The 27,920-nt window shown below is 42.8% G+C and overlaps 1 protein-coding gene and 1 long non-coding RNA gene across 3 annotated transcripts in view; one reads left to right on the top strand and one right to left on the bottom strand.

Annotated features, from left to right (window-relative positions):
• Parn (poly(A)-specific ribonuclease) overlaps positions 1-27,920 on the bottom strand; it is a 149,401-nt gene that overhangs the window by 27,255 nt on the left and 94,226 nt on the right. For both annotated transcript variants that reach the window (XM_046440497.2, XM_058577952.1), the window contains one exon: positions 878-1,067. In XM_046440497.2, coding sequence (XP_046296453.1) covers positions 878-1,067 — 190 coding nt within the window. The remainder of the gene's footprint in view (positions 1-877; positions 1,068-27,920) is intronic.
• LOC131424039 (uncharacterized) lies at positions 11,121-18,100 on the top strand. The gene is made up of 3 exons (XR_009226421.1): positions 11,121-11,316; positions 11,402-11,494; positions 15,536-18,100. It is a non-coding gene; the product is annotated as an uncharacterized LOC131424039 (long non-coding RNA).

Raw genomic sequence — 27,920 nt, 5'->3', positions numbered from 1 at the left:
AGCCTAACAATATCATGATTCTTTTTTTTTCTTTAATTCAGGAATAAGTAAAATTAATCTACAGTGGTATGAATTAAAAAATGGTTACTTAGGGTAGTGGTGATTTGGAATTGTGTGAAAAGGGGCATAAATAAACTTCTGAAGGAGATGGAAACTTCTGTCTTGTTTTGGTGGTAGTTACATGGGTGTATACAGCTAACAAACTCTGAACATTTAAGACCTATGTGTTTTATTATATCTTCATTATATCTGGATTTTGTAAATTCCTTTAAAAAAATCACTTGAAAAGTATGGAGGGCAATCTAAAATATTAACAGTGATTGCTTCTGGGTGTCGGGACTATGGCTTACAACTTATGACTTGCCACAATGAATATGAATATTCTTCCTGCTTCCTATTTTTCACACTTTCACAAAGACAGCAAATGTTGCCAGCGTTTTTCCTCTGAGGGTAGGATCATGGTGATTAAGGAGTGTGTGTCACACACTCAGGTGGGATCTGGAAAGACCTCAGAAGCACAGGCAGAGGCAACATGGCGCCCTGGGAGGAGGCAGAAACTGGATGAGAAGAGCTCAGCTCTAATTCTGGTCTCTCACTTTATTGGTAGGGAAGTCACAAAGCCACATTTTCCTTACCCCTAAAATGTGAAAAAGATACATACTGCCTGCTTTGTGAGGGTCAGCCATAATAGCCATGGCCTACAAGTTGTTCTCTCAAATCTAAGGAATTAAAGTAGTAGTCACTTCTGACACTACGTGATAAGAGGGGGCGGGGGACCACTCTCAAAGTCAGATTTCTTATTTATAACCCTAAAGGAAGCACAAGAAGAGATACTGCTGGATGATTCAGCCCAAACAGCCCAAGCAGGCACACTCACCTGTTGGGGTGGTAATAGTGGCTCTGCAGCGGGTGGGACAAACCCTGAGTGCTCAGCCGCTTTCTCTCCACCTCCTTCCAACCATCCTCTGTCCACTTTCTCTTGTTCTGCTTCTCGTCCTGTTTTTTCCCCACATAGTCAGCATAGGTCTGGATCCGATAGCTTTCTGCATATTTGCTGGTATTGACAGCTACAAGAAAAGGAAATCTTTATGAGGTTGTCACATAGGAAATGTGGCCTGAGGTGACCAAAGGAGCCTTGAGCTCATGTCTGAACTCTGTCCTTGCTCACTTAGAAGACATGTGACTTTGGGTATGTCTTGAAAACCCTTCTAATCTGAGCTTCCTTGTCTGGAGAAAAGGGAGAGTCCTTGTTTCCCAACCTCCCTCACAGTATGAAGGTGATTCACACAATGCAAAGACCTGGAATGACATAAACAGAACACTAACTTTCCAAATATTTGCAGCTAGCATGACCCCCTGGAAATTATTCATATTCAGAGTTAAGAAAATAAAAATAAACAAAACCACTAGATAAAAACTGTAAGTCCTCACTATTTTGTTAAAAACAGACACGAAGAAAAAAGCTACAAAGACTACAGTGGTGACCACTGTTGAGGGCCACAGCCGAAGGGGCCCCAGCAAACTTCCAGCTGCCAGCAAACTCCCAGCTGCCGGCTGATGATTGGCTCACAGCGGCCCCAGCAACATCTAGCTGATTGGCTCCTCTGCGGTGATGCTCATTGGGCTGTTTCCCTGCCCTTTCAGACCACGGAGCTGCTCATTGGGGGACTTTTTTGGCTCCGCCCACGTGACCCAGCCAATCGGCCTCAAGAGCAGGAGGATTGTGGGAGGTCGGGAGAAGCTTGTGTGGGAGAGAGAAGCTTGTGGAAAGCCGGTGGTGGCAGTTGAGGCTCTGAGGGTTTTTCCTGAGAGGCTGTTTTGTTTGGCGTGTGTGGTTCTAAAAATAAAGTTAGTTTCTTTTGACAAGTGGCTCCTGATTGTGCCCAGCCAGACTGCGGCATTTGGTGGCTCGCATGGGGAGTGACTGAGGGTAAGTGAAACTGCTCGCCCCTGAGGGCAGGGCGAGAGGATGGGTAGCCATTTTAAGATTCTTCTTTTGTTATTTTGTTTCACTTTTGTTTTAAGTTGCCTGTCCCTGGAGATGTGTAAGATGGAAGAAAAACCGCTCACATCTGAGGAACAGATAGGGAGAAAGGACGGATGGACATTTCAGGAGGCTATTATAATGATTTTGTGTTGTTCCAATTTTGTTTCACTCTGTTTCAGTTTTGTTAGGCGTTATCTTGTTGGGTTGTATTATAGTAGAAATACGGGATCAGAAATTAGTAAAAAACAAACTGAAAGAGTGTTAAGTAAATTATTAGAGGAAGGAGGCATCTCAGTAAAATCAAGAACAATCAGGGCATACGTTGATACAACACAAAAATGTAGCCCATGGCTTTTTAAGGAGGAGTTGTTAAATATATCACAATGGAACCATCATGGTGAAGATTTAAAAAGAATAGAAAAGAAAAGCCCAGGGACTCTGCCAGTTGGCACATTGCCATTGTGGACGTTCATATCTTGTTTGCTTAGTCCAAAGCCTTCAGTTCAGACAATGGTAGAGGAAGAAGAAGACATAATGATTCAAGTAAAAGAGAAGGTCTCTCAAGTTAGTCAGACAGAGGAAAAGATTCAAGTAAAAGAGAAGGCCTCTCGAGCTAGTCAGACAGAGAAAGAAAGTGTAAAACAGAAAAAGCCATCAGGGGGAAAGTTACAACAGGAGACTGCTAATAACACCTTTCTATCACCAGAGGGTGTAAGTGTCCAACCAACAGCACCACCTCTACAGGAGACTGCTACTAACACCTTTCTATCACCAGAGGACGTAAGTGTCCAACTAACAAGGCCACCTCCATATGCTGGGAGGTCCCCAACCCCTGCAGTTGATAGTTGGGATCCTGAGACAAGATCTCAAATATTAACATGCCCTGTATTTGAGGCAGGAGGGCAGCGATTTTACCAAGTTTTAAATTTCAAAACAGTGAAGCAGCTAAAAGAGGCTGTAACAACCTATGGTCCTCAAGCACCCTTCACTGTAAGCATGGTCGAATCCATTAACAACTTGAACATGACGCCAGCAGATTGGGCTAATATGTGTAAAGCTGTGCTAAATGGAGGACAATACCTGTTATGGAAGGTTGCCAATGAGGAATTCTGCAAGGAGACGGCTAGGCGAAATGCAGCAGCTGGTTATCCTCAGAGAAATCTAGATATGTTGTTAGGAAAGGGACCTTATGAGGATCAGCAGCAACAAATTGCATATGATCCTGGTGTATATGCACAAATTGTTGTAGATGCAATTAAGGCATGGAAGACTTTACAAGGACATGGAGGTTTACAAGGTCAATTATCTAAGGTAATACAAGGAGCTAATGAACCTTATGCTGAATTTGTAGATAGGCTTATTCAAACAGCTACCAGAGTTTTTGGGAATACAGAACAAGCAATGCCATTACTAAAACACCTGGCTTATGAGCAAGCGAATCGTTGGTGCAGAGATATCATTAGACCATGGAAACATGAAGATTTAAACACATATATTAAATTATGTAGAGACATTAATGAACAAGAGCAAGTCGTGGCAGTTGCAGTAAAACAGGCTTTAGATGCCAGAGACATTAATGAACAAGGGCAAATTGTGGCAGCTGCAGTAAAACAGGCTTTAGATGCCAGGCCAAGAACATGCTACAATTGTGAACAAACAGCACATTTTAAAAGGAATTGCCCCATTGGAGGAGGGTTTAACAAAACTAGGTATCAAAGGAGTAGAATACCAGGTATTTGCCCACGATGCCATAGAGGGAGACATTGGGCTAATGAATGCCGTTCTCAAACCACCATAGAGGGTACTCCATTATCAAAAAACGAACAAGGACCAGGTGTTTATCCACGATATCGTGGAGAAAGGCATCGGGCTCCATTGCCAAAAAATGGACAGGGGGGCCCAATGCTCCGGGGCCCAAAACCACAAATATACGGAGCACTGGAGGAACCTAGCAACCCCATCAAGGTAGTGCCCAGGACACATTGTCCATCAGATCCCTCATCAGACAAACCAGAGGGAGCGCAGGGTTGGACATCTGCGCCTCCGCCAGAGCAGTACTAACTCCAGAGATGGGAGTTCAAATCATTCCCACAGGGGTGAAAGGACCTCTTCCCAAAGGAACAGTAGGCTTATTATTGGGACGCAGCTCTTCTACTCTAAAAGGACTTATGATAAGTCCTGGGGTAATTGATCCCGATTATGAAGGTGAAATAAAAATTATAGCCAGTTCTCCAAAGGGTATATCAGTAATTTCACCAGGAGATAGAATAGCACAGTTACTAATAATACCCAGCCTACATGATAAATTTTCCAGTTGTACTGTAGAAAGAGGTTCCAAGGGATTAGGCTCCACAGGTGTAGATTGGGCTATGCTTTCTTTAAATTTAGATTCTCGCCCCATGCTAAAACTAAATATTCAAGGACATGAATTTAATGGGCTACTGGATACAGGTGCAGACCTTAGCATCATCTCTCGTCAAGAATGGCCAAAACATTGGCCATTACAACAAGCCACTCAAATGCTTCGAGGCCTAGGAGTGGCGACTAATCCCCATAGAAGTGCAATGGTATTAGATTGGAAGGATCCTGAAGGATGTGAAGGAACTATACAGCCATATGTATTGGATCATCTTCCCGTAAATTTATGGGGACGAGATGTCCTAGATCAATTAGGTTTGACATTAACAAATAACATCAACCAAAATGCACCCACTATTATGACTAGACAAGGTTTTAGGAAAGGAAAAAGATTAGAAAAACAAGAACAAGGTATAGCAGCATCAATACAAATAGATCAAGGAACAGAAAGACATGGGTTGGATTTTCAGAAAGGGCCACTGAGACAATAAAAATTACTTGGAAATCAGAAAGACCAGTATGGGTTCCTCAGTGGCCCCTGACTAAAGAAAAGATACAAGCAGCCCATGACCTGGTCAAACAACAATTAGCGGAAGGACATATACAACCTTCTGTATCTCCCCATAATACTCCCATTTTTGTCATCAAAAAGAAATCTGGTAAATGGAGATTATTGCAAGATTTAAGAGCCATTAATAATGAGATGGTTATTATGGGACCTGCTCAATCAGGGATTCCTCAGTTGTCTGCTTTGCCAAAAACCTGGTATGTTTTAGTTATAGATATTAAAGATTGTTTTTTTTCAATTCCAATTCATCCTGAGGATAGTCCACGTTTTGCATTTACTATCCCTGCACGGAATCATGAAGGTCCTGATCAGAGATATGAATGGAAAGTACTCCCTCAAGGGATGGCTAACAGCCCAACTATGTGTCAAATTTATGTTAACAAAGTAATCCAGCCACTTAGAAATCAAAATCCTGAACTACAAATATTTCACTATATGGATGATGTATTATTAGCACACAAAGATAAAAACACATTGCTAGAATGTTATGCCACACTTACAAATTTATTAAAAAATTATAATCTAGAGATAGCAATAGATAAAGTACAATTAAATCTTCCAATTAATTATTTAGGGGTTTTATTATCCTCAACCATGGTCCGTCCACCAAAAATTCAAATACGAGTAGATCAACTCAAATCACTTAATGACTTTCAAAAGTTATTAGGAGACATAAATTGGATAAGGCCTTATTTAGGTATACCAACAGGAGAGTTGGGACCTTTATTTGATATCCTAAAAGGTCCATCAGATCCAAATTCACCCCGAATGTTAACGCCTGAAGCAAGAAAGGCATTAAAAATCATTGAAACATATATGGAAAATATGCATTTGGATAGAATTGATATAAGTTTGCCTTTATTATTTATTGTACTACCAACAAAAAATATTCCTACAGGTGTATTTTGGCAAGAAGGTCCATTATTATGGATACATTTATCTTATTCTCCTAACACTATTCTTACTAGGTATCCTGAGGCTGTAGGACAATTAATACTCAAAGGAATAAAAGCAGCAAAGGGAGTGTTTGGGATTTCTCCCAATAAAATTATTACTCCATATACTATGAATCAAATTGATGAGTTAGCTAATGAGTTAAATACTTGGGCAATAATCACGTGCAAATCTAATGTTTCATTTGATAACCATTTACCATCTAATCCTTTATTGTCTTTTTGGTCATTGCATCCTGTAATTTTTCCAAAAATGACAAGAAAAACACCTATCATGAATGCTCCAAATATATTCACTGATGGGTCAAATAATGGTACAGCAGCAGTAGTTACCCCTGATCAAACTTTTACATTTTTAGTACCCAAACAATCAGCTCAAAAGGTAGAGCTTAATGCAGTTTTACAAGCTTTTGTGATGTTTAAAGATTCTGTATTTAATTTATTTTCTGATAGTCAGTATGTAGTTAATGCTATAGTATCTCTTGAAGATGCTGGTAGGATTTCCCCTTCTTCTACTGTTTTCTCTTTGCTTTCCACTATACAAAGTCTAATCTGGGACAGAAAAGATCCATTCTTTATAGGACATATCAGGGCACATACAGGATTGCCTGGAGCCCTTAGTTTGGGCAATGATTTAGCAGATAAAACTACACATGACATACATATTTTCTCTACACTAGAAGAAGCTATAAATTTTCATAAAAAGTTCCATGTCAATGCTAATACTTTACAAAAGCGTTTTAAAATAACTAAGGAACAAGCTAGACAAATAATAAAACAATGTCAAAATTGTGTGACCTTTTTACCACAAGTTAATCTTGGAGTCAATCCTAGAGGATTGATACCTAACCATATTTGGCAGATGGACGTCACACACTTGCCAGAATTTGGAAAATTAAAATATTTGCATGTTACAGTTGATACTTCTTCTGGATTTTTGATGGGCTCCCTTCATGCCGGAGAAAAAACTAAAGATGTTATAGCTCATTGCTTACAAAATTTTGCCACTGTGGGTGTTCCAAAACAGTTAAAAACAGATAATGCCCCTGGTTATACTTCTACCTCTTTTAAACAATTTTGCTCAACATTTGGCATTACTCATATAACAGGAATCCCATACAATCCACAGGGACAAGGCATAGTTGAAAGAGCTCATCAAACTATTAAAATGTACTTATTAAAGCAAAAAGAAGGAATTGGGAAGGGGTATATATTCCCCAAAGATAAACTTAAAATAACCCTTTTTACTCTAAACTTTTTAAATTTGGATTCATCAGGACTTAGTGCTGCGGAAAGGCATATGTGTCCAAAAAATGTACATAAGCCCAAGGTACTTTGGAAGGATATTCTAACAGGACAATGGAAAGGTCCTGACCCAGTAATTGTCTGGAGTCGGGGGTCTGTTTGTGTGTTTCCACAGGGAGAACAGCAGCCGATTTGGATTCCACAAAGATTAACTAAAGCGATTTCTACAGACCAAAAAGAAGATGATTTGGCTCAAATCCATAACAACTGATATCCAAAACTCCAGTTTGGCTATTCTTACATCTGCAACAGAACCAGGATGCTTTTTTCAATATCTATTTTATTATTGCCCTTTGCCATATCATGAAGTTCTATTTTGTTTTTTGAGCTCATACAGACCTAGGTTAATGTTTTGCTGATCAGTTCTATTTTTTGACTATAGAGTTTTTAAACATTGCAATGGAGATTTCACCTGTAGAAAGTTATAAGGCCTTTACTATAATGTTATGTGTTGTATGTATTCTATTATGTGTGCACACTTGTGTTTTGTGTTATATGTTTGAATGTATGTATGTCCATATATCATATATGATGAGCGCTCATGATAAAATGGATCCAAATATTTTTTTTTTCACGTGATTTATATGGTTTAATTTAAATTGGGTAAACAACTGTTGAGGATTGTTTTAATATGTAAACAAAAAAGAAGGTTAACAGATCTGTTTGTTTACTTTCACCTTTCCTTTTCATTATATTTAATAATTCTCTTAAAGATAATGTAAATTGTTAAGAAAATTGTTTTCTTTTAGTGCCTTCTGTAATGTTACATAATTTTTTCTTTAGCCATTATTGCCAGAATTCCTATCTTCATCCCAGTGCTGGTGAAGTCAAAGATAAAACCAATCTACAGCTTCTACAATAGCCATCACTGAACTGCTTGCAGAACTTGCCTGGACACATTGTGAGCTCACCTGTATGCATTGTGAACTATCTGTTGGTGCAGCGACTTGTGGTAGTGTTGGGGTATTTTTGCTGATGATGTCATTGGTGGTACAATTTTTCCAAAAGGAGCCGTCAACTGGCTTGGTGTATCTTCCTCCCTTCTGCTTGTCATGATCGTCCAGCTAAAATTTGGGGGCCAACAGAGGTGAGGCAAAGAACCTCACCCCCCCGCTGGTACAAAGACCTCTCCACAGGTGTGGCTGTATACTGGACCGGTAGTCAGTGACGGGTAAGATCCAATTGCAATGGTACCAACCTAAGGACCATATGTACTATTGGACAACCTAAGGCAGGCACGGTCCCTAAGCCACATGCTTGTTGTTTAAACAGAGAGGGGGAGATGTTGAGAGCCACAGCCGAAGGGGCCCCAGCAAACTTCCAGCTGCCAGCAAACTTCCAGCTGCCGGCTGATGATTGGCTCACAGCGGCCCCAGCAACATCTAGCTGATTGGCTCCTCGGCCCCAGCAACATCTAGCTGATTGGCTCCTCTGCGGTGATGCTCATTGGGCTGTTTCCCTGCCCTTTCAGACCACGGAGCTGCTCATTGGGGGACTTTTTTGGCTCCGCCCACGTGACCCAGCCAATCGGCCTCAAGAGCAGGAGGATTGTGGGAGGTCGGGAGAAGCTTGTGTGGGAGAGAGAGGCTTGTGGAAAGCCGGTGGTGGCAGTTGAGGCTCTGAGGGTTTTTCCTGAGAGGCTGTTTTATTTGGCGTGTGTGGTTCTAAAAATAAAGTTAGTTTCTTTTGACAAGTGGCTCCTGATTGTGCCCAGCCAGACTGCGGCAGACCACTGTGTCAAATATGGTCAAATATGTGCCCTGTGATTTGCATATCTTGTGGATTCTTGTCAGGAAGGAATCATTCTTACTGATTAGAAAGTAGGGTCATAAAGGTCAGAGGTCTGCTGCAGGCCACAGCCTGGGGAAATGGCACTGCCAGGACACAAAACCAAGTTTCTCCACTCCTGTTGCTAGGGGCCCTTCTTGCTGCTCTGCATCTCACTTTGGACTCTGCAAATTCCAGATGCCTCCACAGTACTTGAGACATGCCTCTTTCCCCATTTGCTCTTAAAGTCCACCCCCTCTCTGCACTGTGCCTCTGGCTAGCAGGAGAACTTGCAAGCCAGAGCTGATGCCCCTCTGAATGTAAATGCTTCAGACATTTATTGTTTTCGCAGTGTTGCAGAAGGAACCCAAGCTTTGCGCAAGCTAGGCAAGTGTTCTACTACTGGGTCACACCCCCAGCCCAGGCCAGGTCCAGTGTGTTCTAATCCCATGCTGACCCCTCCTCTGAGGCTGGTGGACAGAACACATTGGTAGTGTTGGAGTGAGAACTGGTGGCAGGCCCATGGGTGGACAGGCACCTGTGTCTGTGTGCTGGTACTGGCTCTGGCTCATGCGTTTTGGGCACGTCTCTCCTGGCCACTATCACTTTATTCCCCAGGCTTAGTGAGATGCTAAGGGCCTGGTCATGCTGATGGTGGCAGTCTTGGTACCTGGGAATCTGCACACCAGCACCTACAAAGCTCTTGGTGCACAGTGGGTCTCAATAAATGTTACCTGAATGAATGTAGGTAGCAGGCAGACTCTGAGCATATCAGAAGTGGACAAGAGACTCCAGTGTGCTGGGGACCTTAAATCCAAGGGAAGGACAGATATTGGAACCTGTCCAACACCTGATACTTTTTCATCTTCCACTGGACCAGATATGACTAAAACTTCCGAGCACCATGGTGGTTTGCGAACTGCCATGCCCCAAATATTTAGCCATCTAAACAAAGATGGGTGTGTGTGTGTGTGTGTGTGTGTGTCCTACTTCTTTAAAACAAATTTTCACTCAGTCTGCTGTACTTTTCAAATATTTACTCTGAACAGACTAAAACGAAGGACTCCTCAACTAAAATTGAGAGCAACTTCCTTGTGCTTAGAGTAAAGTCTAACAAGGTTGCAACCCCTGGCCCGCTGGTGCCAGAGCAGCTGAGACGGAGGCTGTCCCCCTGCCCAGGCCTGTCCAGCACAGACTAACCAAATCTTCTTGCCTTCTGTCTCACTTTACATCTCTTCTCCTTTATTTTAAGTCTTCCTTTCTCCAGAGCTTCCCAAACATGGAAATTTTTTAAACAAAAAATTTTCTTCTATCTTCCTTCAAACCTGGCTTTGAATAAAACCTATTTTCCTACCAATTAGACTCTGAGATCTGTGAAGCAAGGTGCAGAGCAGCCTGCCTTCTCCCTGACCAATATTAGTGCTGGCCAGAAACAGAGCTACAGTTAAAGATGAAACAAGAAAGACTCCTCGAGGTACTAGGGAGAGCTCACGCTATGCAGAGTCTCCCATAGCAGAGAGCCTGAGCTTGTGCTTGGAATAACATGCCCTTCCACACAGGGGGCGAAATGGTGAAGGCAGCCAGATCTAGAAGTGAGCAACTCACTGACACAGTGAGACCTTGGGGTCCCCTCAAGTCCCACCATCACTCTGACAGTTTGCACCAACTGCTGTCAAAGGAGTCTCCTGCATCTTCCTCTTAAATCTCCTTCTCGGATCTGAGAGGACTATCCTGAAGCATACCCCCAAAGGATGGCACTTGTAACGATCCTTATAAAAACCTCAAGTTTCATTTGGATTACCAAGTAAAAGAGGGGCTTGGGTCAACATTCCCAGGACAGCAAAGGTGATGACAGGTCGGAAAGGAGCCATGATGATCCCCTCCATGGTATCTGACTGTTTCTAATCACTCTGCTCCCAGCCCCAGGGACAAACGCCACAAACAACTCACCAACGTGGTGAGGGAATTTATCTGAGAACATTTGGAAAAAGGATCACTTAAAAGGGGAAACAAATAACAATCCACTTTTCACTGCTGGCCTTCACATGGCAATAATTTACCAGCATTCCTTCAAGTCCCAGCAGCTTTGCAGCTCACAGCCTTTAATCTAGAAGCCAAGCTCTGGCTCAAAGCCACGCCTGTAATGGATGAATCAGCAAAATGAATTGGCCGTCAACTGTGTCCTCCAGCAGGTCCAGCTTGCCTGTTAGAAGCAGCATGAAGCAGGCTGCTCTGTAACTCTAACCTTCTCCAAATTCGTCAGGGAAATGATTCAAGGCCTCCTGTGGATCTTGCCACTTTGTCAAAGCCACTGGGGAACCAAACACACTGGGAGTCCACCCTGTTTCCTTGTGGACGAGCAAGGCAGCTCCTTTCACGTAAGGACCCTGCCCACTCCCAGCTCCACTTGCCTGGGCCACTGTCTCTTGACAATCTGAACATAGCATGGCATTCAATCTTCAGGAAAGCCCAACCCCAAGGGAGGAATGCTCCAGTGGTCACACAAGAAAGAGACTGAGCACCAGAGAAGCTAAACAGCTGGCCGAGGCCTTGTAGGTAAGCAGTGAAGCTGGTTTAGTGCCAACACGTGAGAAATATGTAGATGTAGATATAGACATGGATATTTTGAAAAACATCAAAATACTGCCAAGTATCTGTCTGCTGGGTATTTAACAGTATTTTGTTTATTGAGGTTCATGACTGTCATATAAAATGCTTCCTGGTCTGGGGATGTGGCTCAAGCAGTAGAGCACTCTCCTGGCATGCGAGCGGCCCGGGTTTGATCCTCAGCACCACATACAAACAAAGATGTTGTGTCCACCAAAGACTGAAGAATAAATATTAAGAGATTCATTCTCATTCTCTCTCTCTCTCTCTCTAAAAAAAATGCTTCCTCTATTAGGAATTTTATTTATTTTTTGTTTTTTTTAAAACATTTTTTTTTTAGTTGTAGATGGACGCGACATCTTTGTTTTATTTATTTATTTTTTTTGGTGGTGCTGAGGATTGAACCCAGTTCCTCATGCATGTGAGGCAAGCACTCAACCACTGAGCTGCAACCCCAGCGCCTGTATTCAGAATTTTAAAGAATTACTTTAAGTGTTTAGGTTTTTTTTTGTTGTTGTTTTTATAAATCAAGAACTGTTTTATAAAGTCTTTCCAGCTAGGTTGACAGATGCATCATGTTAATGGACAGAAAGACTTAACATAGTCTGCAATGGTTCTACAGATTTAGTACAACTCTGGCAAAATATGACAACATTTTTGTGGAAATGAAAAATAAAAATTAAGATAAAAAATCTCAACAGGAAAGAGCCACAGTTGTGAGGAACTACAATTAGGACAGGGGAAGGATGCCAACCTCAAACACTATGAGGGAATTTGGGGAGGTGATGAAAGAGTTTACATCTTGATTGTGGTGGTGGTTACATTGCTGCGCGTATTTGCTAAAACAGTGAGCTTTACAAATACAGTTATTTTATTACATGCAAATTATAACTCAACTATTCTGAGGAACCTGAAAGATGGATTCTAAAATTTAAATGGAAGAACAAAGGGGTCAAAAATAGCCAAGAAATTTCTGGAGAATAGGAAGGGACCTTTCTTACCAAATCAGACAGCTCACTGTGAAGCTGCAGTAATTAAGACAGTGCAGTAAGGGGACAGAGATAAGCAAACTGGCCAACAGCATTGAAGTAAGAGCCTAGAAATTGAATTATACATCTGTGAAACTTTGATTTTTGACAGAACAGCCTAGAAAAATGAAGAGCTGGAAAAATTGTTTATTCATAGGAAAAAAAATGAAATTGGATTCTTAGTCATACCAGGCCAAAAATCCACTCCAGATGGATGAAGAACTTAAATGTCAAAAGCAAACTTTGAAACTTAAAAAGAAAATGTAAGTGAATATCTTTCCGAATTTGAAGTTGGGAAGAATTTATAAAGATACAAAAAGGTTAAGCATAACAGAAAAGATCAGGAAGCTTGGCTATATTAATATTAAAACTCCCATCCATCAGAAGACATTTTAAAGAGAGTGAATTTACAAACTGGGAGAAGATATTAGCACGACATTCATCTGACAAAGATCAGCAGCAGAATACATTTTCTACAAATAAGTAAGGAAACAACAGGAAAATAGGTAAAAAACATGCAAATCATGCATCTTCGCAAAGGAAGCATGAAAAGCTAAGAAATATGGCAAGATGCTCAACCTCAGGTACTAACAAATTAGGAGCACAACAAACTAACATTTTATTCCTATTGCACTGGCAAAAATTTAGAAGACTGATAAATACCATCCATTGGGATGTGGAAAACAATCTAGTGTTCTCACTTGAAGTTGAGCATTACACACTCCACCCATGACTCAGCAGGTCCACACATCTAGATCACCCCAACATATGAGTGTAATGAGATAAATACAGGAGTTTTCAAAATAGTACTGATTATCACAGCCAAAAGTGAGGAAGAGACAGAGGGAGGAAGCAATCCAGGTCCTCCTCAACAGGGGCACAGATAAGCTGTAGATAGTTCACACAATGGAGCGCCATACAGGAGAAAATAAAAATGAGTGACAACTGTGTACAATAAAATGCATGGAACTCAGTGATGTGATGATGGGTGAGAAGTGCAAATTCTAGGAGTCCCTTTTTTAAAAAAATCAAGTTCAAAAACAAATACAAATATGGACATACTACATATTGGGGGAAGTGAGGGAGGGATAGCAAATATGAATGATGGGCACAAATTTTAGACAAGGGGCTGCCCCTGGCGGCAGCAGAATGGCATAGGGATAAGCCATGCTTTTGTTTTTTGGGGGAGGGGTGGTTTCACAGATGTCCATTACGTTTTTTTTTTTTTAATCTTTATTGTATTTTATGTGGCACTGAGGATCGAACCCAGTACCTCATGCATGCTAGGTGAGCACTCAACTACTGAGCCACAACTCTAGCCCTCCATTAAGTTTTAAGCAAACAGCATGTCTAGGTTTGCCATCGTCTACCAGGTCCAGCTACTAAGGACCATTTCCAATTCAGACTAAGCTAGAAGGTCTCGTTAAGACCAGCCAAGTTACTCCTGTTTCAATGACTCTAAGGTTCCACAAGCAGAGCCCCTGAATGCCACATGGGTGTAAGCAGGTGCAGTTGTGAACATGCCACTTCTTGGTCCTCCTCGGCTGCTAAGGGCAGTGCTGCAGTCTCATTCTCAGACTGCTGGAGTCAGTGCATCACTGGGGTAGGTGGGGAGACACTAGGAACCACAGAGGCAGTTACTCACCATTAGTCCTGGATTTTGTTGCAATGGTTAAATTCAGCCAATATCAAGTTCTGCCCGAGGGAACAGCCTCTATTCTTATTAATACAGTGGTTTCCAGAAAGAGAGGTATTTATTAGATACTCTGCCAACCACAGAAAATCCAAGAAGCATTACCTTGACTTTACAGATAAGGAAACTGAGTCAAGAAGTGCCTATGCCAAGGTCCCGACGATTATAAGTGTTCAGTCAGGTGCAGTGGTGCATGCCTATAATCCCAACAACTTGGAAGGGTGAGGCAGGTAGATCACAAGTTCAAGATCAGCCCTGGCAAGTTAGGGACACTCTGTCCCAAAAATAAAATAAGAAGGGCTGAGGATATAGCTCAGAGGTAGAGGGCCCCTGGATTCAATCCCCAGTACCTGCCTCCCTCTCCCCAAAAAAGATTACAAGTGTTTAGGCTGGGATCCAGGCCAAATCCTACAACCTCTTCAAGACACCACACAGCCTGGCAGAATCTCTGATGGCAGCACTGGAGGTGACACAAACATACATCTGTCTGCGGGAGCATCAGAAAGTCTGTCCATCTCTCCACACGAGTTATGTGTAAACACCAGCAGGGGTGTGTGCTGACCACCCCCAGGGTGACACGTGCAGAACCAAGCCCAACTACCCTTTGCCAGAGTCTGTCAAGGTGGACAGGGCCAGCTTCTGATGCCTGCACCTCGATCTCTCACTCTCCTAAGCTACCTGCCTGGGCCACACCACATCTGGCTGTCGTTCTGGTTTGTACCTCATCCCTGAGAGAAACCCAGTATTGTGTGTGTGTGTGTGTGTGTGTGTGTGTGTTTGCTTACTTAAATATATCAAACACAAAAGTTTTCTCATATCCCATACAATTCTGATTGGGTTAGGGTTTACAACAGGTTAGGTGCTTCTTCAACTTTACCATGCAAGAGAATAGAGGGCTTTACCACAAATTCTGTTGATTTTTTACAACTTTAAAACTTTTTTTTTTTTAAATCGAGTCAGGAAAGACTTCCCAGAGGACACTGCTTGAATTGACTTTAAATCTTTTTTTTTTTTAAGAGAGAGCGAGAGAGAATTTTTTAATATTTATTTTTTATTAGGTGATTAACGATGAATGTTCAAATTATTTAAACAGGCTCTTCCCACACTTCCACAGAAGCTCCTCTGTCCAATTATTTGTGTTTGTTTTAACGACAGCAACTGGAAGAGTTTTCAAAATAAAATCTACCTTCATCTCTGTAACAACAGACATATGGTTGCATTAAACCTGAATAAGAAGTTGGTATATTAAAAAAAATATTTATTTTTTAGTTTTTGGCAGACACAACATCTTTGTTTGTATGTGGTGCTGAGGATGGAACCCGGGCCGCATGCATGCCAGGCGAGCGCACTACCACTTGAGCCACATCCCCAGCCCAACTTTAAAACTTTTAAAGAAAGGAGTTAAAAACAAAGCAATGCAAAAACACCCAATCCTGTTGGTCACGATGGATATTTTCCTGACTTGAGAGGGATGTTATTCCCCATCAACCCATCCAAGTACTAGGCAGACACTCAGTGCCTGCAAAAATCAGATCTTCCAGACACATGGTACAGACATTTCCAAGGTACTCAAACAGGTCAAGGAGGACAGATCACCCAGAAAGGGGCAGCCTTCCATCCAACCCTCTGCTGCCAGGAGGCATCCTCCTCAGTGACATCTGCAAGAGTGTTCCAGGTGAAGTGCTAGTCCTGGCCCAATGCACAGGGCCTTCGACGATCTTGCGTACCTCCCTTCTGTCTTCCCAGGTCAGTTTGTCTGTCTCCCCAGCAGAGCCAGCTGTTCTGTGAGGGAAGGGCCAGGCTTGCTCCTGCTGCAGCACATGGGATCTACCCTGCCGTTTTGGCAGGAACTCAGTATATGGGGATGGGAGGAGTGGAGGGAAGAAGCACAGTTGTTATGTCTGTTGAGAAACCAGAACAAGTATCTGCTAGGATTTCATCTAGAAACTCCATGCTGGAACCTGGTGTGTGAACAGAGACTGGACTGGAACAAGAGGCACTGGTTCTAAACAGGGGCTTCCCTCGGGCAGTAACCATTGGAGTGCATCGCCACACCTGAGCTGCGAAGCAACATGGAGAAGAGACAGACCACTGCCGCTCACAGGCAGCACAGTTCCGTGAGGCTGCACTGGCCTCAGCCACATGGTTTGGACTGAGGGCTTGTGATTCCTCGTTCCTGATTCTTCCTTTCATATTTTTCACATTGTGGGTGTTTCTCCAACAAAGAACTCTTCTTTTTTTTTTTTTTAAATACTGAGGCTGAAAGAGTGAAAACTAAGGCAATGAAAGCAATCCAAGCTCCCTGGAGGGACATGAAGGCAGGCAGGAAGGGACCAGGTTCACTCCTTTACTCTAAGGTGCCACAGGAGCTCAACAGACAGGAGGCCCCTGAAGGAAAGAAGTGAGAGGCAGGCAACAGGCTTGGCAATCAGAACAAGAGCAGTGAACAGCGTTCACAGCCTCGGCCATGCACACACCCCACTCATGGGGCCCCACAATTGCCACGGCCACTTCAGGGAAGAGCTGAGAGAAATCACACTGGCAGTCGAAAGAGCCAGGCAAAGGTGTGACCTGGTTCTGCCACTTACGACAAGTCACGCCTTGCCTTGCCTTGCCTCTGCTCTCTCCACGTCACCCCTCTCAACTAAGTAACAACAGGCCACTATTCCCATGTCTTACCTCACCTTACAAGTCTCTAATGAAGGCCAAGGACATGGCAGAGAAAATAGTCCTTCATAGTGGACACAGGCTGGCATGAGGATAACGGAGAAGCGTAATTACTTAAATCCTACCAAAGGGAGGTCACAAAATCAAATGGGAATCCACGGGTGCTGAGGCCGCCCTGGCCAGGGTGCCAACCCTGCCCCATCTTAGTTTGTGTGACATGTCTGCCTGGCCCTCTGTTTCTTAATCCACTAAATGGGCATCTCTACCTACTTTACCAAGTTGTTGGGAAGGGCACAGAGTATCATGCAAAGTTTTTAATACAGAGCTTGGGACAAAGGAGATGCTTAACCAATGATGTGACTGCTCTTAAACCATGAGTACACATGTCCAGCAAAGCCAGACAGCCACAGACGTGCTGATTCCATACACTGCCACATGACAGAAGTGAGGTGCCTGGCAGACCTTGGGCCTGCCTCACTCATGGAAATACCCCTATTATTTAGGATTTGAATGTAATCTAGAAGTCTGGACAAGTATAAAATGAAAAATGAAGTATAATTTTTAAAATTTTTACTCAGACTAAAATAGCCAATTGATTTGTACCACCTCTCCTGACACCACCTCTCCTGACACCACCTCTCCTGACACCTCCCCTCCTGACACCACCACCGTCTGCTTTTGAAACATTCATCTCATTCATTCAACAAACCCTGGCTCTGGGTTCTGTGCTGGGTCCTGGGTGTGGCAGAAGAGAAGAGCTATTCCCTGCCTTTAAGAAGCCCACTATGGCTATGGAGGAGGTGAGGGGAAAAGGCAAGGCTGTGGGGAGCACCGTGGGCAAGAGTCAGGGCGAGAAGTGTGGTCCTGACATGGGCAGGGCAGGAGGAGAGTACCAATAAATAGTGAAGGGCTGACAGGGAGCTGGCCCAGGCCACTGCCTCAGCATTTAAGGAATGACATCATTAAGGAGCATGGTTGCCATTAACCAGACTGGTGTTTTCCTTTTTCGTTTCATGGCATGGTTACAAGCTAAAAAGTCAATTAAAAATAAATAAAGCTCCCAATATTAAGTACTTACTATATGTTAAGAACTATCCTAACTGCATTACAAATAAATATGTTCAATTCTCACTTGTTCACTTATCCATCTATCTACTCACTCGTGAACAAACAGACCATCTTCTGGATCTACACAATGGGGCTCAGTCCTGTGCTCCCCGGGAGGGAGGCAGGGAAGGAGGGAAGGTGCGCAGACCAGCAGCAGGAGCTGAGGGGGAAGCAGCTGCGCTGGAGTGTCTCCTGGGGAACTGATCAAGCCCAGACACAAGGACAGCTTCCCTAAGGAAAGACGCTAAGGTTTTTGTTAGGACTTGGGAGTTGGGAGAACAGCACTATAGAAAACACTGAAGGTGAAGAGTTGTGTTCCAGGCCCAAGGAATATGAAGTGAGAAGCCTGAGGTAGGCCACACAGTCAGGACCCAAGAACCAAATGACCATGATGGCCAACCCCAGAGAGGAAGCAGAAAAGCCTGAGGTATGGGGGAGAGACGGGCCGAGGGCACTAGGCCAAGTGCAGTACCCGTCTCCCAAGGATTCGTCAGGAGGCATTCATGATCAGATGCCCTCCTGACTACGATCTGGGGAGATAGCAGGAAGTCAGTGCAATAAATAAGCTGAGAAAGCTGGTGGCTCCTGTCAGATGAAAGAGGTGGGGAGGTCGAGAAAAAGTCAGAAGGGAGGACAGTCCTTGGAGTCCCAGCCTGGGTTATACCCTTTAGGGCCTGGAGACATGAGAGTGGGGCACACTTAGGAATGGGGAAGGTGGATGGTGGCTCTGAGGTACTAGGAAACATCCAGAAGAAATGTGGGGTGGATAGAGAGGATCTTTGGAAATCACTGATGTGTGAAGGGGGTTGAGCCCTGAGAAAAGGCAGAATTGCGAATGAAGAATGCACAGAACAAGAATTCTTCAGACTGAACCCCGGAGTCACCAACATCGAACCATCACGTTGATGGGAGGAGCATGCGTGGGGGCCTGGGAAGTATGGCTGAAAGATGGGACACAAAACTAGGAAGCAGGTGTCACGGAAGCCCAGAAAACACTGCTTCAGGAAGGTCAGTGGAGCAAGCAAGCGGGTGAGACGGGAAGGCTATGTGCAGGGGGCCACTGGAGGCCTGGGGAGGAACCAGCTCAGGGACGTGGGGACACCACAGCTAGGACCCAGTGTGCAGCCAGAGAGGGGGTGGTGACTACCAAGAAGCCTCAGGAGAGGAGGCAAGCTGGGATGTGGGAGGTCTTCTGAAGGAGGGAAGTGTCGCAGGTTGTCAGGCTGCTGGAAGAAGCCAAAGCCTGTGCGGGGGAGGGCCAGCGCAGGCCTCTGGAGGAGGTGGCCCAGCTCACAGGAGGGAGGGAGCAGAAAGGAGCACCCAGGTGTGGCTGCTGGGACAGGACTGCAGGCTGCACTGAAGCTGGCTGCCCCCTGGGTGGAGGGGCTAGGTCTTCCCAAGAGCACAGGGCTGAAGCCTGGGAGGACAAGAGGGGCAGAAAAGGCCGTGGAGCCTTCGTGGCAAGCAACCTGCCTGATGCTGCTTCTCCTCAAAACAGTCACCACAAGGTCACAAGTGTATTTCCACAGACGAGAAGAGAGGCTGAATAACCTGCCAAAAGCCTCAACAGCTCTCGGCAGGGCTGGGGTTTGAGTTTTGACCCTGCTTTTGATGACAACTTTAATGGATCCTCAAGGCAGTGAATGCAGCAGCCGCTCTAAAATGCAGTCAAGCAAAAGGAGTCTCACTGCTGGCGCAGCTCCTCGCAAGGGGGACAGCAGCACAGAGGTGGTAAGAAGGAAGCTTAATATGGAATCATGTAGAGACGATGAAGTTCAGGAAAAAGTCTTAACTACTACTACTTAAAAAAAATTACTACTACTTAAAAAAAAAAAAAGAAAAGAAAAAAACCTTTGTTTTTTTAGATAAAACACACAACTTGAAATAGAAGTTGGGAAGCAATTCCACACTTAACAGTCTTGAGGGACGTAACAGACAGCTGAGAGACCTCAGCAATTTACAACGCTCTTCACACTTCATGGGGGAAAATTAAGATTGATGTCTCAACTGCACAGGAATAATTTAGGGTAAAATCAAAGATCTCCTAGATCATGTGAAATGGCACATTCTAAACGTCAAGAACACTGAATAAATTCTACTCTGAATAAATTCCACTCCTGGGAAGACTAACTAGTTCATGTTTTAGTTATACTGTTTTATAGCAATAAGTTTAAGGACTGCTTATATACATACCATCTAGGAGTAAAAACAGGCAATGATCATGGTTTATAGGGAGGTCACTCTGTACCAGGTGCACAAAAGCTCTAATTCTAATGCATCATCCTATAATCACCTGTTATATTGATTTTAATATATTCTCTTTCATCTCTAATCCTACCTCAACAAAACAGCCCTATTTTGAATATGACAGAACAGAGCCTCAGACAGGTTAAGCAACTTGCCTGATGCCACAGTGCAACAGTATGGTAAATGGCTGGCATTTAACCCAAGGCCGACACAGTCTTTTTTTGCTTCATCTGAGTAGAGCACGGGATGGATTTTAAACTGCAACAGTATCACCAAACAATCCCTCCCACAGGAATCTACCTGACAAGGTTTCAATTCTGCAGCTCCTCCCTCCTCTTTTCAATGCTGGTAGTACCAGCACTGGTGCCCTGACCCACTAATGGGCCCTGACCATCTGAAACATGCCATGCACAGCTCACTGACATCATTCTATGCCACAATGCACTTTGTGTTCTAAAAGGTTAATCAACAAAAGAAATTTTAGGACACAACCTATTCAGCACCTGTGTGTAGCTGAACTGCTGGCTGTTGGCCATGACTGGGGCCACAGTTGAATTTGATAGGGTCCTTTGGTCAGATAGTTCTTGCCAACAGTGCTTCTGTTTCAGATGTCAGATAGAAGCAGACACCAAGTAAAAGAACCCCCCACGTGCAATCAGACTGCACTCCTGGACCACTTAACCCTCGTCACTTGTTGAGCTACTTATGAAGCATTTCACCCACCACAGTATTAGTGATATGATGATAAAGCATAAGAGAACCATCTTTTTCCACTTCCCATAATCATGTGTGCAAAAGGCCTGACTGAGCACACGTTTACAGTTTAAAGGTTTTTCAATAGCTGAAAAGCTAGAATCCTGTCTGTTTATAAGCTAACAGAGACATATTAAATACCTCTCTGTGAGTGTTTTAAAGTGGGTATCATTTGCTAGAAGAATTTACCTCTACCTTATGGCTCAGCTTAGTCATCAATTCAGGAGGAAGAGCCGGAACTGGAGAGAGAACGAGAATGACAGGTCCTTATCCACCAAGTAGGGCTGAGCAAGCTCACCTGTAAGGTGAGTAACTGTCCCAGGAAGAAAGGTAGCAGCCACCAAAAGTAGAGCTCCCCACCTATTAAGGAAGGAGTCCTAGAAATTCCATAGAAACTGAAAATGGGACAACTCTAAGGTTCCTCCTCTCCACTCAGTGTTCCCTGGCTGGCTCCAGTCCTTCTAAGAACAAGAGCCCTCTCCTTAGGCCTTCCTCTCCTCTTCTCCCTGCCCTCCACCCCCCCCCTGCAATCCAGCTGCAGATGCAAAATAGTCTGGTACAAGGGGGAATGACATCTTTCTTCAGATGGCAGGTTGCCCCAGGACAGTGACATAGGCTTAATATAAATGGCACTATCTGATTTCAGAAAGTCTACAATCATACAGCTGCAAAAGATAAATAAGACTGAGGAAAGTGGTTTTACTTTCTGCATTAATTTTATTCATTGCCCTTTAATGAGATAATAAGCCCGAAATCTATTCTGCTTCACTGGAGGGTTCTGTCCGTACATTACACACTAAAACCCTAAGGATTACCAAATGTCCCCCAAAGTTGGAATGAAACAGAGTAAGAATTATTTCGGTGTTATGGTCCCCATCTGTCTCGGCACTTAACACAATGGTTCTATACTCATATATATTTTTTTCCTTTTCAACTGCCAAATCACTTCCTCCAGTGCTTTCTGATTTTAGGAAGAGAAATCTACCTCTTAGTTTTCTTCTTCCTTAAGAATGTTCCAGCTACGGTTGTTGTTGCTACCCCATCAGATCCACAGGCAGCTCTCAGGTCTGGACTGGGGCATGTTAAGCTGCCATAATGACAAGAACCATACAGAGTGACATTTCTCTTGAGTCAAACACATATCGACACAGAGAGCAGGAGAAGGAAGAAAAGGAAGAGAGAGGAGGGAGGGAGGGAGGGACAGAGAGGAAGGGGCAGCTTTCCCTTGGATGAGTGCTGCGAAAAGGGAGCAGCTCCCCAAATCCAGAGAAGTAACCCGTTTTTCACCACTCCTACACATTAAAAGGATCTCTGAAATTCTCTGCCAACAGGAGAAGAAGATTTTTTTTTTTTTTTTTAAAGTGGCACTGGGGGCTGGAGTACTGCTTAGTGGTAGAGCATGTGCTTAGCTGGCAAGAGCCCAGGGTTCCATGCCCAGCCCCACACACTGTGCTACTGTCACCATACAGCTTTCCTGCCTGGAGCTGTTAGTATCTCTAAACTGTTCTAAATATTCATTTTGTTTTCTACATCCTGTGGAAAAATTAATGCAGATCTTTTTGTCTATTTGGACACCCAATGCAAAATCAACTGACTGAATAAAAAAGAGTCAACTCTAACATTTATTTATTTATTTTTGTAGTACTGGGAGTTGAACTCAGGGCCTCACACATGCTAGGCAAGCACTTTGCCACTGAACTACATCACAAGCTCTGAGCCTAATATTTACATGTAAAAAATTAATAAATGTGATACCAATACTTAAAAATATCTTTGAAAAAATTTTAACATTGTATCTTAAAATTCTCAATGACCCAAGGACTTCCTACAATGTCAAAATACTTAACACAAATTAGGAAATTGAAAAACAATTTCTAAAAGTCATGTATATGCAAAGTAGAACACAGAATGCCATTTTTTTGTTTTTTTTTTTTTGGTACTGGGGATTGAACTCAGGGGCGCATACACTACCACTGAGCCATATCCACAGCCATATTTTGTATTTTATTTAGAGACAGGGATTCACTGAGTTGCTCAGGGCCTTGCTTTTGCTGGGGCTGGCTTTGAACTTGCAATTCTCCTGCCAAGCCTCCTGAGCAGCTTGTATTACAGGTGTGCACCACAAGAGCTGGCCAGAATGTTTTCTGATTGATAATGGAGTACTTGCGGATCTTAAAAAAAGTACTCTCTTCTTTTTCTATTGTGAAAAAAAAAAAGTGAGATTCTTTAAATTCTCATTCTAAAGCTCCACAGCTAATCCCTCTAATATAAAAGTCTCACCTTGAACCATGCTTAAAGATGAATTTATTTGCACTGTCTTTGCATGGTATTATGTTGTGATTTTAATAAAAATATAAAAGCTATGTTATAGCAACTTCTACAGGGCCCAGGTATAAAGTTCCACAAACTATTTCCAGTGATCTCTAGCAGGGGACTTCATCAATAGGAAAAGAATATTCTTGACTTGCTTCTAAGGCTACATTTAGAGCCAAACCAAACCAGAAACGAGAAGGTATATGGCTAGTATCCGTCAGCTAAAATATACTCAATGGAATGGTACACAGATCTGAATTACAAATAAAATAATTTTGACTAATGGATCTGATAATGAAAGTCAACTGCCTAGCTTCCATCTCTAAATAATACATAAATGAAAACAGAAGAAATAGCAAATGTCCAAGTGCAGACAGGTGCATAAAAAAAAAGAAAGCTTGCAAAGCCAGTTTATGTCCCACTCCACCGTAGTGTGTCCAGCCAACAGCTGATAGAGGGCTTTTGAAAAAAGGGGCAGAAAACCTGCCACCTCTGATTGTCAGGCTATGTCCCATCATTTGGGCAGAGCAATCCTGGTGAGACTCCTGCATGGGCAGCTTGCTGGACTCTGCTGTCATCCCTCCTGAGCTCACAGCTGCCTCCTCCATGCAATCTCTCCAGCACTCTCAGGGGAAGCACGTATTAGGATGCTGCTACCTAAATGCATCCTGAAAGTCCAAAAGGCATAGAGTTACTGGCTGGGCCTGTGCTGTCACCAATTCAAGCCAGAAGGCAGCTGCGATTCACTGCTGCTTCCAAAAAGAACACAGGCAGACTCTGTGCTCAGCTCTCAGAAGATTTAACTATATGCTATTTGGATTATTAAAAAAAAAAGTTCACAAGGCTCTAGGTTCAATCCCCAGCACAACCAAAAAAAAAAAAAAAGTTCTGTCTCAGGATTTAAAAGACTTTAACACATCCTCTAAGCAGAATCTCTCCTCCCTCTCCAGGCAACTACTCCCTTATCTCTGAACCAAGGCACTTCCATAGTCAGTTCTGGTGCTGTGGTGAACACATCTGTAAGAGAGGAGTTGGGACACTCAAGTTGAAAACAGACTTTGGACAAAATTATCACAATTTGTTTTTTTTGGTACCAGGGAATGAACTCAGGGGCACTCAACAATGGAGCCACATCTCTAGCCCTATTTTGTATTTTATTTAGAGACAGGGTCTCACTGAGTTGCTTAGCACCTCGCTTTTGCTGAGGTTGGCTTTGAAGTTGAGATCATCCTGCCTCAACCTCCTAAGCTGCAGGGATTACAGGTGTCCACCACTGCACCCGGCATCACTGACAATTCTTTACGGAGACTTCACTGGAGAATAGCAGGCATTTCTCTGTCCAACAGAGCTGGACTCCCTGTTCCCTCCCACACTGAGGGAGAAGATGGCTTGCAACTGAGCACCATGTTATTAAACACACATGCACACATGTGTGCACATACAGTTTAGCATTAGCAAGATACATGTGGCAAGGAGTGTAAGAATTGATGTTCCTCTGGGAAACGGCAGATCCACCTTTCCCATCTCATCTCCAGCTCACTAAAACACACGCTTTCAGCTGAGTGAAGCGACAAGACCATTCTCACCATCTCAGAGACAATCATCCAAAAGCAAGTAAATTTTAATTCACACAAACTTATGAATTTTATGATGCAACTCTATTTGGCACCTAGTGAACACACTACCCATGTCTTTGTGCCTGTCCTCTGAACACACATACTCAAGATGGTCCTCTGATCATAAGAAACAAGTCTGTCATTCTATATTACCAGGACAGTATCTCTACTTCTGCATGGTTCTGTGCTGGCAATTATTACAAGCTACTGAATACTAAGCCTTACCTTCCTGAGGTAGGGATTTTACTGGAAATCTGGGAGGAATAGTTAAATAATTAATTAGGTAATTTAGAACATTTTAGCATTAAAGTAAAAGGGATACACTGTAAAGCAGAATTTTTAAAATTTATGAGAATGATTTAAATAAAACAAGAGACTGCAGAGAACTTCTAATTCTGCTCCCTCCTCCTCTACCTCTGCACCCCTCACTGGTCCTCTCTGCTCTTCTGTGGTGTTAGGGGTACTTAGTAGCAGTTTGAGAATGACATCCTGCCACAGATCAACTCAGTAAATGTTAGCTGAATGGATGACCAATTCTCCTTTCTGGTGGAGTGGAATTTAAGAAGAAGAGACCTCCTTCTTCCCTTCCTGGCAGCAAAGTGGAGCAGGGAATGTCTGGAGAAGCCTGCACAAGTTGGCCTGTCCTCCAGGTTCAGGAGGGACACTCAGGGAGCTGTGAGGAGTTCTCTGTATCTAAAAGCAATCCTGGAAAGCGCAAACTGGCATGAGAACTGCGTATTGAGGTATCATCCTCAGCAGAGGAGACCAAAGTAGCTGTATACCGTGTAACAAAGAAAGACAAGGGCAGACATCCCTCTTCCTTCCATACGCCTCCTGTCTGAAATGGATTATGACACCACTCCTTTCCCTGAGTACCTGTAGGCACAAGAGGTAGGTGGAATCCTGTCTGGTAAACTCACATCCTATCCCTCATACACTTAAAGAGTATTTTTCTCAAGAAGTTCTCTTGCCTCAGTGAGCTCATCTCCCAAAATGGTCTGGGCAAATTTGAGCAGGAGCCGCCAAAGGGCTGCAGCTCTCATTTCCTGAGACGACATCAAACATAGCAGGCTCTCCATGCTACTGTACACCACTAACCTCACTTCTTGATAGAGGAAAAAACTGGTGGTCAATCCAGTGACTCGCCATATGAGCTGGTATGAGCACTGGAATACAAACCCAAGATGATTCTATGATACCACGCTGCAAAGAGATGCCAAGGAGGAGGCTAAGTCCTGGCCAATCAGCTGCTCAGAAGCTTCCAGAAGCAGTGAGCAGAGGTCATAGTGCAGTCATCTATCTTTCCATGCATCTTCTTCAGCAGAGAGGCCTACTCACTGTCAGTGAATGTTCTGGCTAAATGACAATGGGCTTAGGGATCATATCCTTTAATCCAATGTTTCCTCTACAATGTAGAATAGGGAGCCATTCTAGATTAAAGGAGACTAAAGAGCTATGATAACTAAATGCAATGCATGACTTTGATAGGCTCTTGGATGAAAAACTAAAATTAAAAAAAATTTTAAGAGATGATATTGGGGAAACTTGACTACAGTCTGAATGTTAGATGAGAGCAATTAAATTTTCTGAGTGTAAAAAAATATTAGGGTCATAAAAAAAGAATGCTCTTATTTTAGAGAGAAGTACACTGAGATTATTTACAAATGAACTGTTACAGCTATAACTGATTCTCAAATGGTTCAGCAATTAAAAAAACATGCATACATGTTCATATCTTTCTTTTTTTAGTATTTTTTTTAGTCATATGTAGACACAATCTTTATTTTTTTAATGTGGTGCTGAGGATTGAACCCAGTGCCTCACGCATGCTAGGTGAGTGCTCTATCTCTGAGCCAAAACCCCAGCCCCTCATATATGTATCTTATAGGTGTAGGGGTGTGATGGGTGTGCTTGCATGTGTGTGCAGGGAGGGTAGGGGGGAGGGAGAGAGGAGGAGAAGGAGGGGGGAGAGGGGGGAGAGAGGGGGAGGGGGGAGAGAGGGGGGAGGGGGGAGAGAGGGGGGAGGGGGAGAGAGGGGGGAGGGGGGAGAGAGAGAGCGCGCGCGCGCGTGCAAGCATGCACAAATGATACAGAATATTGCTCTTATCTCCGGGTTTGAAAATTTTAACTACAGGTTTGAAATTTTTCAAAATAAAACAGAAGAGTAATAAAAAATGAAATATATAAAGTTTAACTATCAAGAAAAAAAGCAAAGAAAATATATTCTCAGTGAAAAATCAAAGATTTCAAACAATGGGTTGAAAAAGCCACATACCTAATGCTGGGTGACTGTCACGCATCTGACCTCTTTAAGGATGTGACAATGAGACATTTTTTATCTGGCAGAAATTCTGGCTTTCAATCTTTTTTCAAAAAATTAATTTATGACCATTATATTATAAACAAAGGCCGCATGAAATTCTAGAGACGTGTAATCTCCCATTTGGAGCTCCTTCTTTCACAGAACTTTTTGGTACCAAAGAGTTTTGAAGGTATTATTTATAAGATAAAAAATAACTTAAAAAATCCTATAATAAAGATATTGTCGAGTAAATTCTCGTATATAATAAACTTGATGACTTATCTAACACACTCACTCAAAATGTTTTCATGAGTTTGAACAACTTGAGAAAATTTCTCTTAATTACTATTGAAAAAAGCAAAATTCAAAGTTTTATCTACAGATGATCACACTTATGTAAACTGATGAGGCAAGAAACTAAAAGAAAAAAATACCAGAATGTTGTGATAATTATTTCTAGGTTATTATGTTTCTTTAGAGTATGTGTATGTGTTTCTGAAATTTCTTGTTGTGTGCATGTGTTTTGTGCATTTGTTTTATTTAAAGAAAAATTTTTTTTTTGGTGTTGGGGAACTCAGAACCTTACAAATACTCTACCACTGAGTTACATACCCCTGGTCTTATTTATTTTTAAATTAAGATGTTTAAT

This window comes from Marmota monax, unplaced genomic scaffold, assembly GCF_021218885.2.
Source record: "Marmota monax isolate L192 unplaced genomic scaffold, Marmota_monax_Labrador192_F-V1.1 WCK01_AAM20220418_F8-fsc00035, whole genome shotgun sequence".
Lineage (NCBI taxonomy): Eukaryota > Metazoa > Chordata > Mammalia > Rodentia > Sciuridae > Marmota > Marmota monax.
This window is presented reverse-complemented; position numbering and strand designations above follow the sequence as displayed.